This window comes from Mobula birostris, chromosome 11 (assembly GCF_030028105.1).
Source record: "Mobula birostris isolate sMobBir1 chromosome 11, sMobBir1.hap1, whole genome shotgun sequence".
In the NCBI taxonomy this organism is placed as follows: Eukaryota; Metazoa; Chordata; class Chondrichthyes; order Myliobatiformes; family Myliobatidae; genus Mobula; species Mobula birostris.
The window spans coordinates 63,489,888-63,505,715 of NC_092380.1; the positions used below are offsets into that span (position 1 = coordinate 63,489,888).

A 15,828-nucleotide genomic window follows, 5' to 3' on the forward strand; every position below is an offset into this window, starting at 1 on the left:
GAGGATGCCACAAAGCACATTGACGAAGGACGAGCACAGGATGTGTATATAGATTTTACTAAGACCGTTAATAAGGTTCCCAGTGGCAAGCTCATTCAGAAAGTCTGGAGGTATGGGATGGGGAATTTGGCTTGTGGATTCAGAATTGGCTTTGAAGGAAAGAATTGGCTGTAGAAGGAAGAGGATGGTTGTAGATGGATCATATTCTGCTTGGAGGTCGATGACTAGTCAGGATCTGCAGGGACCTCTTCTGGGATGCCTGCTTTTTGATTTTCAACCCCCCCCCCCCCCCCATAATTATTTAGATAAAATAGTGAAAGGGTGCCTTGGTAAGTTTGCAGATGACACAAAGGTTGTGGATAGTGTAGAAGTTTGTTACAATGAGACATTGACAGGATGTAGAGCTGGGCTGAGAAGTGGCAGATGGAGTTCAACCCAGAAAAATGAAGTGATTTACTTTGGAAAGTTGCATTTGAAAGCAGAATATAAGGTTAATAGCAAGCTACATCCTCAAACAACAGGAATTCTGCAGATGCTGGAAAGTTGCTGGTGAACGCAGCAGGCCAGGCAGCATCTCTAGGAAGAGGTACAGTCGACGTTTCAGGCCGAGACCCTTCGTCAGGACTAACTGAAGGAAGAGTTAGTAAGAGATTTGAAAGTGGGAGGGGAAGATCCAAAATGATAGGAGAAGATAGGAGGGGGAGGGATGGAGCCAAGAGCTGGACAGGTAATTGGCAAAGGGAACATGAGAGGATTATGGGACACGAGGTCCAGCTAGAAAGATGGGGGGGGGGGAAACCCAGAGGATGGGCAAAGGGTATAGTCAGAGGGAGAAAAAGGAGAGCGAGAGAAAGAATGTATAAAAATAAATAACGGATGGGGTACGAGGGGGAGGTGGGGCATTTGCGGAAGTTAGAGAAGTCAATGTTCATGCCATCAGGTTGGAGGCTACCCAGACGGAATATAAGGTGTTGTTCCTCCAACCTGAGTGTGGCTTCATCTTTACAGTAGAGGAGGCCGTGGATAGACATATCAGAATGGGAATGGGATGTGGAATTAAAATGTGTGGCCACTGCGAGATCCTGCTTTCTCTGGCGGGCAGAGCGTAGGTGTTCAGCAAAGCGGTCTCCCAGTCTGTGTTGGGTCTCGCCATATATAGAAGGCCACATCGGGAGCACCGGACGCAGTATATCACCCAGCCGACTCACAGGTGAGGTGTCGCCTCACCTGGAAGGACTGTCTGGGGCCCTGAATGGTGGTAAGGGAGGAAGTGTAAGGGCATGTGTAGCACTTGTAGCTACACATCCTCAGTTGCTGCTCAAGTTGAAAGGTTGTTATGAAGGCAATTGGTGTGATGGTCTTCATTAGTCTGGGAATTGAGTTCAAGAACTGAGGTAATATTGGAGCTCTATAATAGCCTGGTTAGATATTCCACAATTGGAATAGTGTATTTAGTTCCGGTCACCTTATTGTAGGAAGAATGTAGAAGCTTTAGAGGGGGTGTAGAGAAGATTTGCTGGGATGCTACCTGGATTAGAGAGCGTGTCTTGTGTGGAAAGGTTGAGTGAGCTAGGGCAAAGGAGGATGAGACGTAACTTTATAGAGGTGTACAAGATTATAAGAGGCATAGACTGAGTGAACAGCCAGAGACTTCCCCCAGGTTGGGAATGTCTAATATGATAGGTGATTATCACAAGCATGCAATTAGCTGCATCTTGGGGGTGCATTATACTTGCCCACATCAGCTTAAATTATCTACAGGCAATCTTAACTATTAGTAAATTGGTGCTGTAGATTTCCATTTACTGTAATTTAAATGCTGATTACTTAAGCAATGTTTTAAACAACTTGTAAATGAACTTGGTGATTTGATTTTTTTTTATCTTTTGATCCATACTTAGTCAACACTTTAATTTTGCAGGTGTCCAGCATTAATTGCTTCAGATTTTGAAAAGCTGACAAGAACTGTCAGAGTGCCTTTAATTAGTGTTTGTTCAAACAGGAGGAACAACAGCAGGAGCCGCGGCACACGGAGGAGGGAGAGCTGCAGCGGCAGTGTAAACCGGCAGAGGCCAAAAAGCTTCAAGAGCTTCAGAGACCTGAGCTGAAGAGAGAACAGCATGATCTACTTTGGATTGCAGACAAGAAGTGTGAAGGAAAGCAGCAAGATAACTTCCTGGTGAAGTATGTAGTAGTATTTTTATAGCAGCTTGCATTGCACCTTTTCTTTTGATGGAAATGTTTTAACACTAAAATGACCAACTTCGGAAGAAAGAGTGAAGCATGGCTCGATCAGAAATAAAAGCAGGATGATTGACAAAGAAAAACCCCTCAGGACTGCCCAGTCAAAAAAAAACCACAATTCTAATAGATCCACCCTCCCTCCCCCGAAACCCAGAAACCATCCAATAGGCAGACAGCATGCTATTCTAATAACCTTTAACCTGTCTCCAGATAGCAGCCCCTGCTGACAAAGTAAAACGTTACCACCACCAAAAAGACATAACAAAGAATATAATAAACAGATTCCAAATATTTTCATATTATGTTTAACAATAGTTAAGACTGAATTAACGACGGCCATCTTAAATCCATTTGAAATATGCAGCCATGTATTCAAAAAAAGGATAAATCCAATCAACTAATATACTACAACTAATATTAAAGCCTGCGCGTCAGATTATAAAATTTTAAAATTAAACTTTAATTAAAATTTGAGCAAATCTGGTGACCTTCAATATTTTCATTTAATTTGATTCATAACTCTTCCAATTTTTTTCAAAGTTTTAGATTTGATCAGAAAGTCTTTCTTTTTGGTTGTATCTTCAGAATGGACTGCCCAGTCCCCTCCTTTTTTTTGTTTTTTTTTGTATAGTTCTTTTTTCATTTAAAATTCAAAGGTTTTTCTTTCCTCTTCATGAACTGATAAGAGGAGAATTGCTGTTTTCTTTTTTATTATATAATAGCTTAACACTATGTATGATTTTGATAATGTGTGTATATATTTGAGATAATTCTCCTCTTGTTTGTATTTATGTTCCTTTTAAATCAGTAAAAAGATTAATAAAGAAAATGACCAACTTCTACTCTGGTTGAGTTGGCACAATGTTGGTGGGTAAATTATTAGTGTAATGCTGAGGGACAGTACAAATTGAAGTGCATCTTGGAGTTGAGGAACTCAAGTGAATGTTGTCAAACTATTATTTGAGAGAACCAGGAAGGATTCTTTAATCCATGTGAGTATTAAAAAAGTACCTGACAATCGAATAGTCAAGTTGGCGATATCCAAAAGAAAATTACATGAATCCAAAATTGGCTCAGTGAGGAGTAGATGTTTTTAGTGACTGCAAAGGTCTTGCAATGTGAGTTTTGCATCGTAATAAAATATACGATAGCTGAAGTGAAGAGAAGCCACGCCTTGGGATACATGTACATTGACCTGCTCTGTAAACAGATCTATGAGGCCAGCAGAATATTTTATTTTGGATGAGACGTAGAAATGAGTACTGATTAGCCTCCAGCTAGGGTGCAGTGTGCACTTCAAGTCGCCACATGAAGGGAATGACATCTAGCATGAAAGGCAGCTTGGTAAGATGTTTTAAGGGTGTTGTCATGAAGCAGTTTGTACAAAACATCTGGTTGGTTAAGTAGAAAAATGGCAATCAATCCAGAAAAATGAGATTATAAATGAAATTCAACAATGCAAGTGAGGTATTTGGAGTATAATGACTGGAAGAACAAAAGAATAGACAATTGCAGAACCTTGAATGGTGGCATGGCTAGTCAACATGGTGGTGAAGGAAGTGGGATTTATTTGGGAAGGTTTTCTTTAAACAACACACTGTTTAAAAAAAACTTGATCCTAGATTGAATCAATTGCAATTGCCAATTGACTATTCTACTTTCTTCAGAAAGAAATCCATGTTTTGTTACACCCATATTGTGGAGAACATTTGAGTCACTCCCAATTTAGGATGTTAAAGGTCTGAAACAACAGTGGAATAGAAAACAGCTGTGTATTTTTAACGTAGAATAGATATTTTCTACGTTTGTTACAATCTTAACCACAGTGATCTTTTTATGATACTAAATCAACATCGTGTTAATTGCAGAGTTTGGTGGGGAGAAAAAAATTTATTTTGACTTTGCATTGCTTGCCCATTCTAGATTTAGCTTAAATTTTTGATGTGAATTGATTTTGATGCTGTACCCTTTGTGAAACATTGGGCATTTTTATAGCTGTTTACTATTTGATTCAAATGATAGTTTAAAAACTCTTGCTAATCTGGTATGCATGGAACTTTGTGCTGGTTTTCCAGCCTAATGGATGTTGTTCTGTTAATATTCAAACACTTTTGGTGCCTGTGTTTGTTGTTTTTTTTTAACATGTTATACAGAATAATACATTTTCCAGGAAGCACAGGAACTGTCACCTGGTGATCCTGATGAGTCATTAGGATTAACAAATCCTTTGTGGATTATTGAACTCTTAACATAATTGTATATGATTGGAGTATAGCTGGGTATAACTTTAGAAACTGGCCTGAACTAAAATCCCATTGTAATTCTTAAAACAAGATTTTTGGAGTGTCTATTTATATTTTTTTTTAAAAATTAGGAACTATTATTGGTCCAAAAACATTACACCAACACATTAATTTAAATACTACCAGCAGATGAAGTCAAAAACAAAGTAAATTTATAATCGAAGTATACATGATTCACTTTCTTGCAAGCATTTCCAAGAAAATAAAATGCAATATAATTTGAAAAACTGTATATAAAGACTTGCAATCAATGTGCAAATGAAAACATTTTGTGCAAATAAAATGATATAAATAATAATAAGAACACAAGTTACGGAATCCCTAAGTGATCCTGTAGGTTGTGGAATTAGTTCAGTATTGCAGTGAGTGAAGTTATCCACCTGGTTCAGATGGTTGAAGTGTAATAACTGTTCCTGGCCCTGGTAATATGGGGCCTAGGCTTTTCTACCTCCTGTATGATAGTGGAAGAGACAATGGCCTGGTTGGTGGGGTTCTTGATGAACGCTGCTTTCTTCTGGCAGTGCTCCTTGTAAATGTGTCAAATAGTGGGGAATGTTTTGCCTTTGATGGACTGGGCTGTAGATTTTTTCAATTTCTGGGCATTGGTGTTTCAATACCATGCTATGATAGTTGGGATGGTCTCCATTGTGCATCTATAGAAGTCTGTCAAAGTTTTAGATGACATGTTGAATCAGCGTAAGTTTCCCAGAAAATAGAGGCACTGTTGTGACACGTTGTGATGGCACTTTTGTGCTGGTCCCAGGAAAGATCTTCCATGGTAACTCCAAGAAATTTTAAAGTTGCTGACCCCTCTCATCTCTGATCCCTTAACAAGGACTGGTTCTTGGACTTTGGGCTTCTACCTCCTGTAGTAGATAATCAGCTCTTTGATTTTGCTGCCATTGAATGAGGCACCATTAACCAGGTTTTCAACCTCCATCCTATATGCTGATTCATCACCACCTTTGGTTCAGCCAACAGCAGTGGTGTCATCAGCAAGCTTGTGTGGCATTGGAGCTGTACTGCCACACAATCATGGGTATAAAGGCAATATAACTGGGTGCTGAGCCACAGCCTTGTGGTGCACCTCTGCTGAGTGAGATTGTGCAGGAGATGTTGTTGTGAATCCACACAAGTGAGGAAATTGAGGATCCAGTTGCACAAGAAAGTATTGAGTCCTAGGTATTGGAGCTTAATGATGAGTTTCAAGGGGATGATTGTGAATGCTGGGCTGTAGTTGATGAAGGGCATCCTGATGTATGCATCTTCATTGTCCAGATGTTCCAGCACTGAGAGAAGGGCCAATGAACTGGCATCTGCTGTTGACCTGTTATATAACCATATAACAATTACAGCATGGAAACAGGCCATCTCGGCCCTTTTAGTCTGTGCTGAACTCTTACTCTCACCTAGTCCCACCGACCTGCACTCAGCCCATAACCCTCCATTCCTTTCCTGTCCATATAGCTGTCCAATTTAACTTTAAATGACAACATCGAACCTGCCTCAACCACTTCTGCTGGAAGCTTGTTCTACACAGCTACCACTCTGAGTAAAGAAGTTCCCCCTCATGTTACCCCTAAATTTTTGCCCTTTGACTCTCAACTCATGTCCTCTTGTTTGAATCTCCCACACTCTCAATGGAAAAACCCTATCCATGTCAACTTTATCTATCCCCCTCATAATTTTAAATACTTCTATCAAGATCCCCTCAACCTTCTATGCTCCAAAGAATAAAGACCCAACTTGTTCAACCTTTCTCTGTAACTTAGGAGATGAAACCCAGGTAACATTCTAGTAAATCTTCTCTGTACTCTCTCAATTTTGTTGACATCTTTCCTATAATTCGGTGACCAGAACTGTACACAATACTCCAAATTTGGCCTTACCAATGCCTTGTACAATTTCAACACTACATCCCAACTCCTATACTCAATGCTCCAATCCATAAAGGCCAGCATACCAAAAGCTCTCTTCACCTGTGAAGATAGGCAAATTAGTGGATTCAGGTCACTCCTCGGGCAGTAGTTGGATATGCTTCAAGACGATCCTCTCAAAGCACTTAGTAACATCATATGCAAGTACTACTGGATGATAATTGAGGCAGGTTACCATGTTCTTGGGCACCAGTATTATTGAAAGTTGCTTGAAGCAGGTGGAGGCCTCTGACTGCTGAAGCAAGAGGTTGAAGATGTCCATAAACACAACAGCCAGTTGATTAACATGGGTCTTCAGTATTTGGCTGGGTATGCTGTCTGGGACAAATGCTTTTCATGGATTCACCCTCCTGAAAGGTACACTCGTGTCAACCTGAGAGAGTGAAATCACAGGGTCATTGGGGGCTGTGTAGTTCATGAAGATACCTCCATGTTCTATTGGTCAAAATGAACATCTCATCTGGGAGTGGACCTTGTTCATGTTGCTTGGTTTAGTTTTGTCAGAGCTATTGGCATTCAAGCCCTACCACAGCTGTCAAGCACTCTTCTGTCATTTAAGTTTGGTCTTCTAATACTACTTTGCCTGTGCTGATCAACTGGATGGAGCGTTTACTGAGATCTTTAACATCTCACTTTGGCACCGGGCAATGTCATTTGATTCCAGTATGTCTCTGCTTCCTGCTCTCTCCCTTCTCCTTTTCCAACCATGATTCCCAGCTCCAAAACAACATTATTTTATAAGTTGTACAATAGCAAGCTCATCAATTTAAAAAATGTTAGGTATTTTCCTTACCTGTATACCTTATTTAATGAGATCCAATTGTATAATACCTTTCAATGTTGGAGTTTAAGAATGGTAAACAATTGATAATTGTCATGCTGCATCAATATATTGAAGAACAAACTAGAATAAATTGCTAACTTTGTATTAAAACAGGGAACAGGGATGCCTGGCAAAAAAGGGGTCTGTCCAATTACAGAAAAAGCAGGAGCAGACAACATGGAAGGAAGCTCAACCAGTGAAGGAAAAGCCGTCGTCGTCTTCACAAGAGAAAGTCACATCACGGGTAAGGGGATCTCATCATGATAGGTGCAGTGGTTTTGGTCTTCATTTCACCCCTTGTTTAAACATGAAATTGGATTTTCTCAAGTTCTGTTTGTGACTTTGGGATACAAGTTGTTGAAGTAGACTTTCCATATCTGGGGTGAAACAATTGACAAGCCAGATTATAGATGGGGGCTACCACTTGGTAAATTGTAGCTATCAGAGCTGGAACTAATTACATGGGAATTGAAGGTAAAGTTGAGATCCAGCATCTGAGGTTAATTGTTGATTCCACTACTTGAGCTGGGATGCAAAATGAGTGCCTAATTTTGATTCCTAAACTTTCAGAAGTTGCTGTTGAAAGTTTGAATGCAATGCTTCCTTAAATAGTGATTAAAATATTAGTAAACTCCTGGTGCGCACACAAAGAATATCCCTGATTGAATTGAGTTAACTAATTTAAGCAGTGCCGAATAGTCCTCTGAAACCTATTGTGTTCTGTGTTAAATCTGTCTGGGTGGGATAAAGCTACACAAGACTTTTAGAATGACACAACTTGAATCTCAAACTATATTGAAACGAAGTAATGTTCCTACTATAATTATTAAAATATTACAAGAAATGTGATAAATTTAGCAAATATAATAAAATCCCAGGTACAGTCATAGCCTTTGTGTTCTACTGATCTTACATAGCGTAAATTAACTAAATCTCCAACTTGTCGTTCTGAATAACTTTAGATGTAACCTGCTTAGGGGTGGCCCCATCTGTACAGATTAATCTGACCACTCAAGTTTCTTCCCAAATTGCTGAAGTTTACCCTCAAACCTGTCTTCATAATTGTATCCATGATAATTGATCAACAAAATCCCCCCCCCTTGTGATTTATCCATCTGTGCCCAGTTTATTCTTTAAATCCATACATCTTAGCTGAAGTAGTCCAGAGACGTCTGTTTTCACAGGTTGTTTTGATTGGGAAGTTTAGAGTTAATCTGCACCTTAAAGTTCTTACTCGGTACAGTAAAGATCTTGTAGGCAGCCAAACTGTAAAGTAGAATGTAAATAGTGCCACTGAATTCTAAATTGTTTATAATCAGAAAGTACTCTTCCTCTCATCTTCAAATCAGTCTTTTTCTGTTGCTCCAGAAGGTCATATGGCATGTTGGCTAACCATTTTGTAATCAATTTTGGACAACGTTGATCAGCTTAAATACGCTTTTTCCTTGTATGAAGCTTGCTGCCTACATTGGGAAGAGTTTATACTAAAATTACACTGCCAGGAGATGAGGAAAATGCCAAAAGTTTGTGTTTGTGCAGGACTTAAAAGTAACACAAGCCAAATAAAGAGATTGTTGCAACTGACGAAAATGTAGTCTAAGATTCTGAAACATTTTTTTAAAGGAAGAATGAAAGATGCACAGCTCTGGAGGAGCATGTGAGTATTTTGGAATTGGAGCTGTACATCTTGCATAGCTGAGGATGTCCTTAATAATGAATCCAATAAATCCATGGCTGGCATGAATCCAGAATGAGAGAATAGTTATCTTGATATTTTCCAGATGGGGTGAAGAAGGGCCCTGATAGTACAAGAAATGGGTAAAATCAAAACCTGACTTATTTCTCAAACAGGTGCCAAATGTAGATCAGAGGTAAAGGGAGCTGAAAGGAAAAAGTGGACAGTATTTACATATCCCCCTGTTTTGTGAAAACAGTTTATTTGATTAGAACAAAATTAGAAACTTAATTTTTTCTGCCACTACATCCTCATGTCACTCAGTTGTCAAAAAGTTGATCCCACTTGAAACCAATGTTAGTTGGTCATCTGATTCAAAGTACAATCATTATCAAAGCATATATATTTATTGCAGTATACAATCCTGAGATTTGTCTTTCCACAAGCAGCCATGAAACAAGGAACCAATTTAAAGAAAAACATCAAACCCCAATGCGCAAAAAAAGAACAATCACACAAATGGCAAGAAGAGACTTAAGAACACAAAACACCGTATCACAAAGACACGAGGGTCCAGGCATATTTAGCTCAGTTCTGTTCAATCCATTGCCGTGTCTCTCACTGTTTGCAGGCCACAGCACTACTCCACCTTGGTCAAAATCACACAAAACAGTAACAAAATGTGACCTGTGCATTCGATTTGGTAAATCAATATAGTTGATTCTAGTAAGGATCAATTTGTTGATTACATAGGGAGGGTGAATTGGATTGGGAATTCACTCCAACACTTATCTAGCTGAATGACTGATAGAAAAATAAGCAAACTTGAGTTGGTTTGTAATTTTATTTAATTCTGAGATTGTGCATTTATTTCCCTCTGAATACATATCATTGGCTTTGGTGGCTAATATTGGTATTTTTGTTTGTAGGAAGAACAGCAAATGGGAGAGCCAGAAAGTTGGAGTTTAAAGAGTGAGAAGACTCAAAGGACATGGTTGGAACATGACCAACAAGCTGAAGAGTATAAGCTTGAAAGTTGGGTAATAAAGTTGAAGAAGAAACAAGACGGAGAAGCCACAGAAGTTGTATCCAACAAAAATGTACTGAATAAAACTATGGAGGTGCATGTGAGTATTTTGGTATTTGGGGGCTTCAAAAGACTTGTCCATTAAATCTGGTAGTAAAACCTCAAATGTATGTTTTCATCCTGAATAAAATCAATATTGTCACTCCTTAATTTATCTTTCTGTTTGTAGTTAGGATAACACTTGCCTTTATTTTAGTAACTTGTGGAATCTATAAAGCACATTTAAGGACATTCACTGCTGTTTGGAAACTCACTTAAGCCTACCTAAAGAAAGAGAACAGATTGTTATCTGGAGAGAGAAGCAAAAGAATAGGTGGTTAGGGTTGGTGGTGAGTTTACTGATGGGAAGAAGTAGGCAAGTAGAATGAACGGGTCTTTTTTTCCCTGATGAGCAAGGCCAAAGTCTTTCAATCAAACCATGATTCACTGCCATACTAAGCTCTTGTAATTTATGGAAGATTTTAAACTGAGATTTAATTATTTGTACTATTTTCATAAAGATGTACAATAATAATGCATAGATTAACCCAGTAAGAATTATGTTTTACTTTATGGTCTCCTTGTTATCAAATGGATTACTGAATACACATTTCAGGAATTGTTCTGGTCAACATCCTTGTACGTTATCTGAAACCCTTCGATAGTATTAACAGTGTAACTTATCAAATTATTGAATATTTTACCAGTTTAAATTTGTGATGAAGACCTGTATTTTGGGGATCTTATCTGCACTACTAATATAAAATCAAATTTCTATTCTTCCCTTCTCTTTCTACCTTCTCTTCCCCACTTTAAGGGAAGACATAAATTTATCACCATTGTACAGAAAGGATGTTTTGAAAAGGTGGGTGCATCCCACCGGAGATTGATTGGAAAATCATTTTTGCATTTTGCTGCCATGCCTGTTGACAGATGCATTAAATAAATAAATTCATTCAAGTGTGTGTATTCGTGTATACATTCAAATAAAAATTTCTGAATGGAAGCTTCTTTAGAAAATGGTACAGTAGTAGCAGAATAGCTAAATTACTGGGGTAGTAATCTGGAGGTTATGACTAGCAAAGCTGATGGACTTTAAATCTCTATCAGCTACGGGATTAAATGCTGCAATTAATCCTCGAATTTAAAAAATCAGATTGAATGTACAACATCTGTTCAGCAATATCTTTCAGATATGAAATCACCGTTTTGGTATTTTGGTTGTCTAGTGGTTAGCATGATGCAATTATAGCTGGAAGTGGCGGAGTTCAATTCTAATGTATAGACTCCTTACAGATGTTATCCCCATGAATGCGTGGGTTTTCTCTGGTTCCCTCTCACAGTCCAAAGACATACCAGTTAGTTGGTCATTGTAAGCTACCCCAAAGATTAGACTAGAGTTAAATCGGGGGGGGGGGGGGGGTTGCTGGGCGGCCTGGCTTGAAAGGCTGGACTGTATCTCAATTGTGATTGGCAAACCATTTTGTTCAAAATGCATGTTGGAATGGGCAATGAGTCATAGGCTTGAATATGATTTCCCAGCTCTTGGGGGAGTGAGGAGGGAGAATAGTTTGAGGTTTAATATATTGATTTGGATTTTTTTTTTTCAGCACCCTGCAGAAATGGAATCTTACAGCATGACTCCTGGTAGCTATTCCAAAGTAAAGTTGCCCAAAATAAATCTTCAGAACTATGGAATGGACTTGAACAGTGACGACTCAACAGATGATGAGGAGATGCCACGCAAACCAATCCCATCTTGGGCTGATGGTACGTGAATATTTTCAGATTGGCTTAGAAAAATTCCTATTTGTTTTTAATACATTAACTGAATTCATTAAGCTCTCCATTTAATCTCAAGGCAAAGTTTCAACTTTATTTCTAAGAAATTGTTCTGTAAATCACTTGATAATTATGTAAGCTATATTTTAAAACTATGGGAGTGCCTTTTCAAGCAATTTCTTTGTTTTGGGTAACCTTGTGTGAGATGCTAATTTCAATTGCATAATGATGGTTATTTAGTGGGTAGCTAATCCATAAATGTGCAATAATCTAAATCATATTCCTGTGTTCTTAACTAAATGATTTGGTCAACAGCAAAAGGAATATGATTTCTTGTACTTGGAGATGAAAATCATTTGATTTTACCTGCTTATTAATGATTTGTAATGTTACAAGGATGACCATTAGTAATAATGATCAGTTAGGCACGTCGGATCTGTATTTACTGAGCACATTTGTGTCTCAAATAAAAAGCATGTCAATTTACACACCGGAATCCCTTTGTGCACACGTAAGTTTCCCTGACCCTCCATGAACAGCCAAAGAATGAAAAAGGTAATATCCAGGAAAGGAGTCTACACTGACCTGATATTCCTGAGCTAAACTTTGTGTCCAGTGTGCGATTATTTATGATCTGTGATAGTTCAACTCCAGAAAGTTGTTGCTGCTTTGTATTTGAAGCTCCTTGCTTTTAAACACTACTTATTAGTTTAAATGTTGCATTTCAATCTCATTGGCTCAAGGTTGTTTGACTTGTCATCTTATTGGCTCTAGTCCAAGCCAGCATCCATTGATTGCCCTCTTCTGCAAATGACAACTGGTAATTTATGGGTTTGTTCTAAATCAGTTACCAAACCAGTAACCAGCTTGAATCAGTTGGGGTAGACACAGACCCCACCGTTCACAAACCTGCATGTTGTATCATACTGAAGAAAACCTCACAAATAACTTATTTGGAAATGAACTCTAGTTCAGCAGATTATCTAGAACATTTAAAAACTGATTCAGCTGAGCAAAGCTAGTTCACAAAATGGAGGATACAGAGCAGATTCACAAAATGGCAGCCTCCATTCCTTCAATCTGGTGGCAAGAACAAAGGCAATTGTTCTGTCTAATTCCACTGTCCTTGATTCATTCAAATTCACTGATTTGTGTACTGTAGTTTCAGACCAATAGTAATGTATAACAGTGTATGTTCAAGTGATTTTTAAAACTAGCACATTGTTTACATTGTGCAGGAGCTAGGAGGGGTTCTGTTGGTTTCTTTATAAACTATTCCATAGCTTTTCTAGATTTGAATTGACATGCTAAAAGCATTTTGTAAATTTGCTGTTTGTCTCCATCACTACTTCAGCTCTTCCACTTAGAGATTTCAATAAACCCATAAGTCTGTATGATTTTTGCCATATTTGTTATGTTTATTATGGCCTAATCTGGTCCATTTCTTTCCCCTTGCTGACCTTCATGCCTACTGTATTTGCTAATAGTTCACACCCGCTTGCTCTCCCCATGATCCTTTGACTTTGCTCAACAGTTGCTGGAGCTTTAGCATTTCCTGGATAAATATTTTTTTCCACTAACAATGTAAAGGATAATTGCTCTGACTTGTGGATTGTATTTTCAAGTTGTGTTGAGACAATTTGCCTGTTGTTATATGTTGAATGCTATAATAATGAATGTTGTTAACTGTTAGGTAAAGAACTACAGCAGGCACTGTTAGAACAGTATTATCATCCACTTAACTTGGACGAACTCTTCAGTGTCATCAAACCTCCCAACCTTGAAGCCATCTTTGGCAAAAGGAAGCCTCGTTACCTGAAACGCACAAGTTCTGCAGTGTGGCATTCACCACCTGGATCAAACGTGTTTCAGAATATATCGCGTGGTTTTGTTAAACACTGAAATGTATCTATTCTGTTTCACAATAACTTTAAGTACTGTAAGAAGTGAACAATTTCTGGTCTGCTTTGACCTTTTCTGTATTGTCTATTTAATTGTACCTGTTTGGAAAAATGTGGGCTTAGTAACCAGGGCAAGTTTCTTAAACTAATTTTATTTAATTTGCTTAAAGAGTTATGCATTTTAAGTTTGCAAATTTTATATTAAGATCACTTTCAATTGATTTGTTTATTTGGATGCAAATTCTTTGCCTTTTATCAGGGTAGTGTACAAACATTTTAATTGTGTTGGGACTGTGTCCATAAGCAGAATTTCCTAATTTGGCATAATTAATACACTCTGTATCCAGTACATTTAAGAGTAATGGGATGGCTGGGTTTGGAAACTCAATGGGTCATTAATGGGTGTTTCCTTAGAGTTGAATTGGCAGAGCATGCAAGGAGCTTTTGCTATCAATCCAGTTGTCTACTTCTCACTGCTGCTGAAATGGGTTGGCATTCACTTTCCAGCATGTCTGTCCCACAATGAATACTCCAGTGGCATCTGGTGTTTCCATGGAACTAATTTGTCTTGAAGAATATTCTTCTAGACTACCACTGTTTTCCACCCCTGCCCCCAATTCTAGAAAATCACCTATTGTGTTTAGAAATAAACAATCATTTGGATTGAGTGCATACAAAGTTCACATCCTCCTCTGTGCTATGTTAAATATAAACCTTGCTGGGATTTGTTAAGTGTTGATGTGATTTGGAGGCCTTGGAATTAGAGGAATGAAATGAAGTTCTCTCATGGAAGGTGTGTGTGTGAAAATAAGAGGGATGGTTAAGCAAGTCTTGTTTATTGTTCCTCCCCGAACAGCTTGCTGACATCTTGTTACTTGGGCTCAGATGTGCACGATGGACACTTTGGCAGATTTCTCTTGGAACTGCATGCTTTGTTTGGTGGGGGAAGGCAGGGAAGAAATTGGAAACAAGGTTTTTGTGTTTCCAGTACTGCATTGTAATAATGTGACCATTTCATACTATGAAATATTAATTATTTCAAATGCAGTCAGTTGTATTGAACCCTGCTTTATATTGTGGAAGTGTTTTTGTAAATATCCCACAGTCCAAATAATGAGGAAAATGCTTGTTTAATAAAGCTTTAGTGATAGTAAACCATTTTTTTGGTTTGAAACTGCTCAATGCCACAAATCACATTACTCCTACTTTGACTTTTTTAATGTATAACTAAATTTCAATAGTCTTTAGAACCAATTGACCAACATTTTATTCTGTGTAGCACTGCTTGACCAAGGATTGGTGAACAGCTGTTCATCTGCATTTCGTTGAGACTGATAGTTTTTAAAATGAAGATCCTATGTGAAATTTAAATTTGAAAACAGAAGTGTTTTCAGATGATGGAATCTGGAGCAAAAAAAACTGCTGGAGGAACTGGAATTTAGGCAGCATCTGTGGAGGGAAAAGAATGGTTAATGCTTCAGGAGGGAGGTTTGCCAATATGAAGGAGGGAGAGGTGAAGTAGGTCGATTGAGGATGATAGACATATACAGCCAGCTAGGGTGGAGGTGGAAGATGGGCACTGAGGCTAATGAGTGGAAAAGGAGGGCAAAAAGAACCTGCACAAGAGGGTGAAGATGGAGGTAAAGGCTAGAAAGTGCTGAGTGGAAGTATAAAAGCTGAACTTGTAAGTAAGGAAAGGTGATAGAATTGCATGAGGGCTGATGTAGAGTCTTCCTCTACCTTTACCTCTCCTATCCTACTTGGCTCGTCCTTCCTTATCCCTGTCCATTTCCATTTATTATTCCCAGCCTCTTCTAGCTCCACCCCTTCCCCTCTACCAGCTGGCTCCATCTGCTCCATCCTTCACTCAATCTAGTTCCATTATTGCTTACCAGTCCCTATCTCATTTATCCCCCTCTTACTTTTACAGTGGCTATTCTTTCTACAAGCTCTCAGACCTGATGCAGGGTCTTGACCAGAAAGGACCCTGGCTTATTGAGCAGAAAGGGTTTGTTACAATGCTGTGTCTTTTTTTAAAAATCTTGTTCCTGACCATGGATTCCAACCCTTTCCCCAGGAAGTGTTTGAAACTGAACC

General features: G+C 38.5%; 1 protein-coding gene across 1 annotated transcript in view; it reads left to right on the plus strand.

The window, feature by feature from the left end:
• LOC140205518 (uncharacterized) overlaps positions 1–13,931 on the plus strand; it is a 49,864-nt gene extending 35,933 nt beyond the window's left edge. The window contains exons 13-17 of the mRNA XM_072273140.1: positions 2,003–2,184; positions 7,422–7,551; positions 9,912–10,109; positions 11,659–11,818; positions 13,524–13,931. Of these exons, the coding sequence (XP_072129241.1) occupies positions 2,003–2,184; positions 7,422–7,551; positions 9,912–10,109; positions 11,659–11,818; positions 13,524–13,732 (879 nt within the window). The 3' untranslated portion in view covers positions 13,733–13,931. The remainder of the gene's footprint in view (positions 1–2,002; positions 2,185–7,421; positions 7,552–9,911; positions 10,110–11,658; positions 11,819–13,523) is intronic.
• Positions 13,932–15,828: the final 1,897 nt, after the last annotated feature.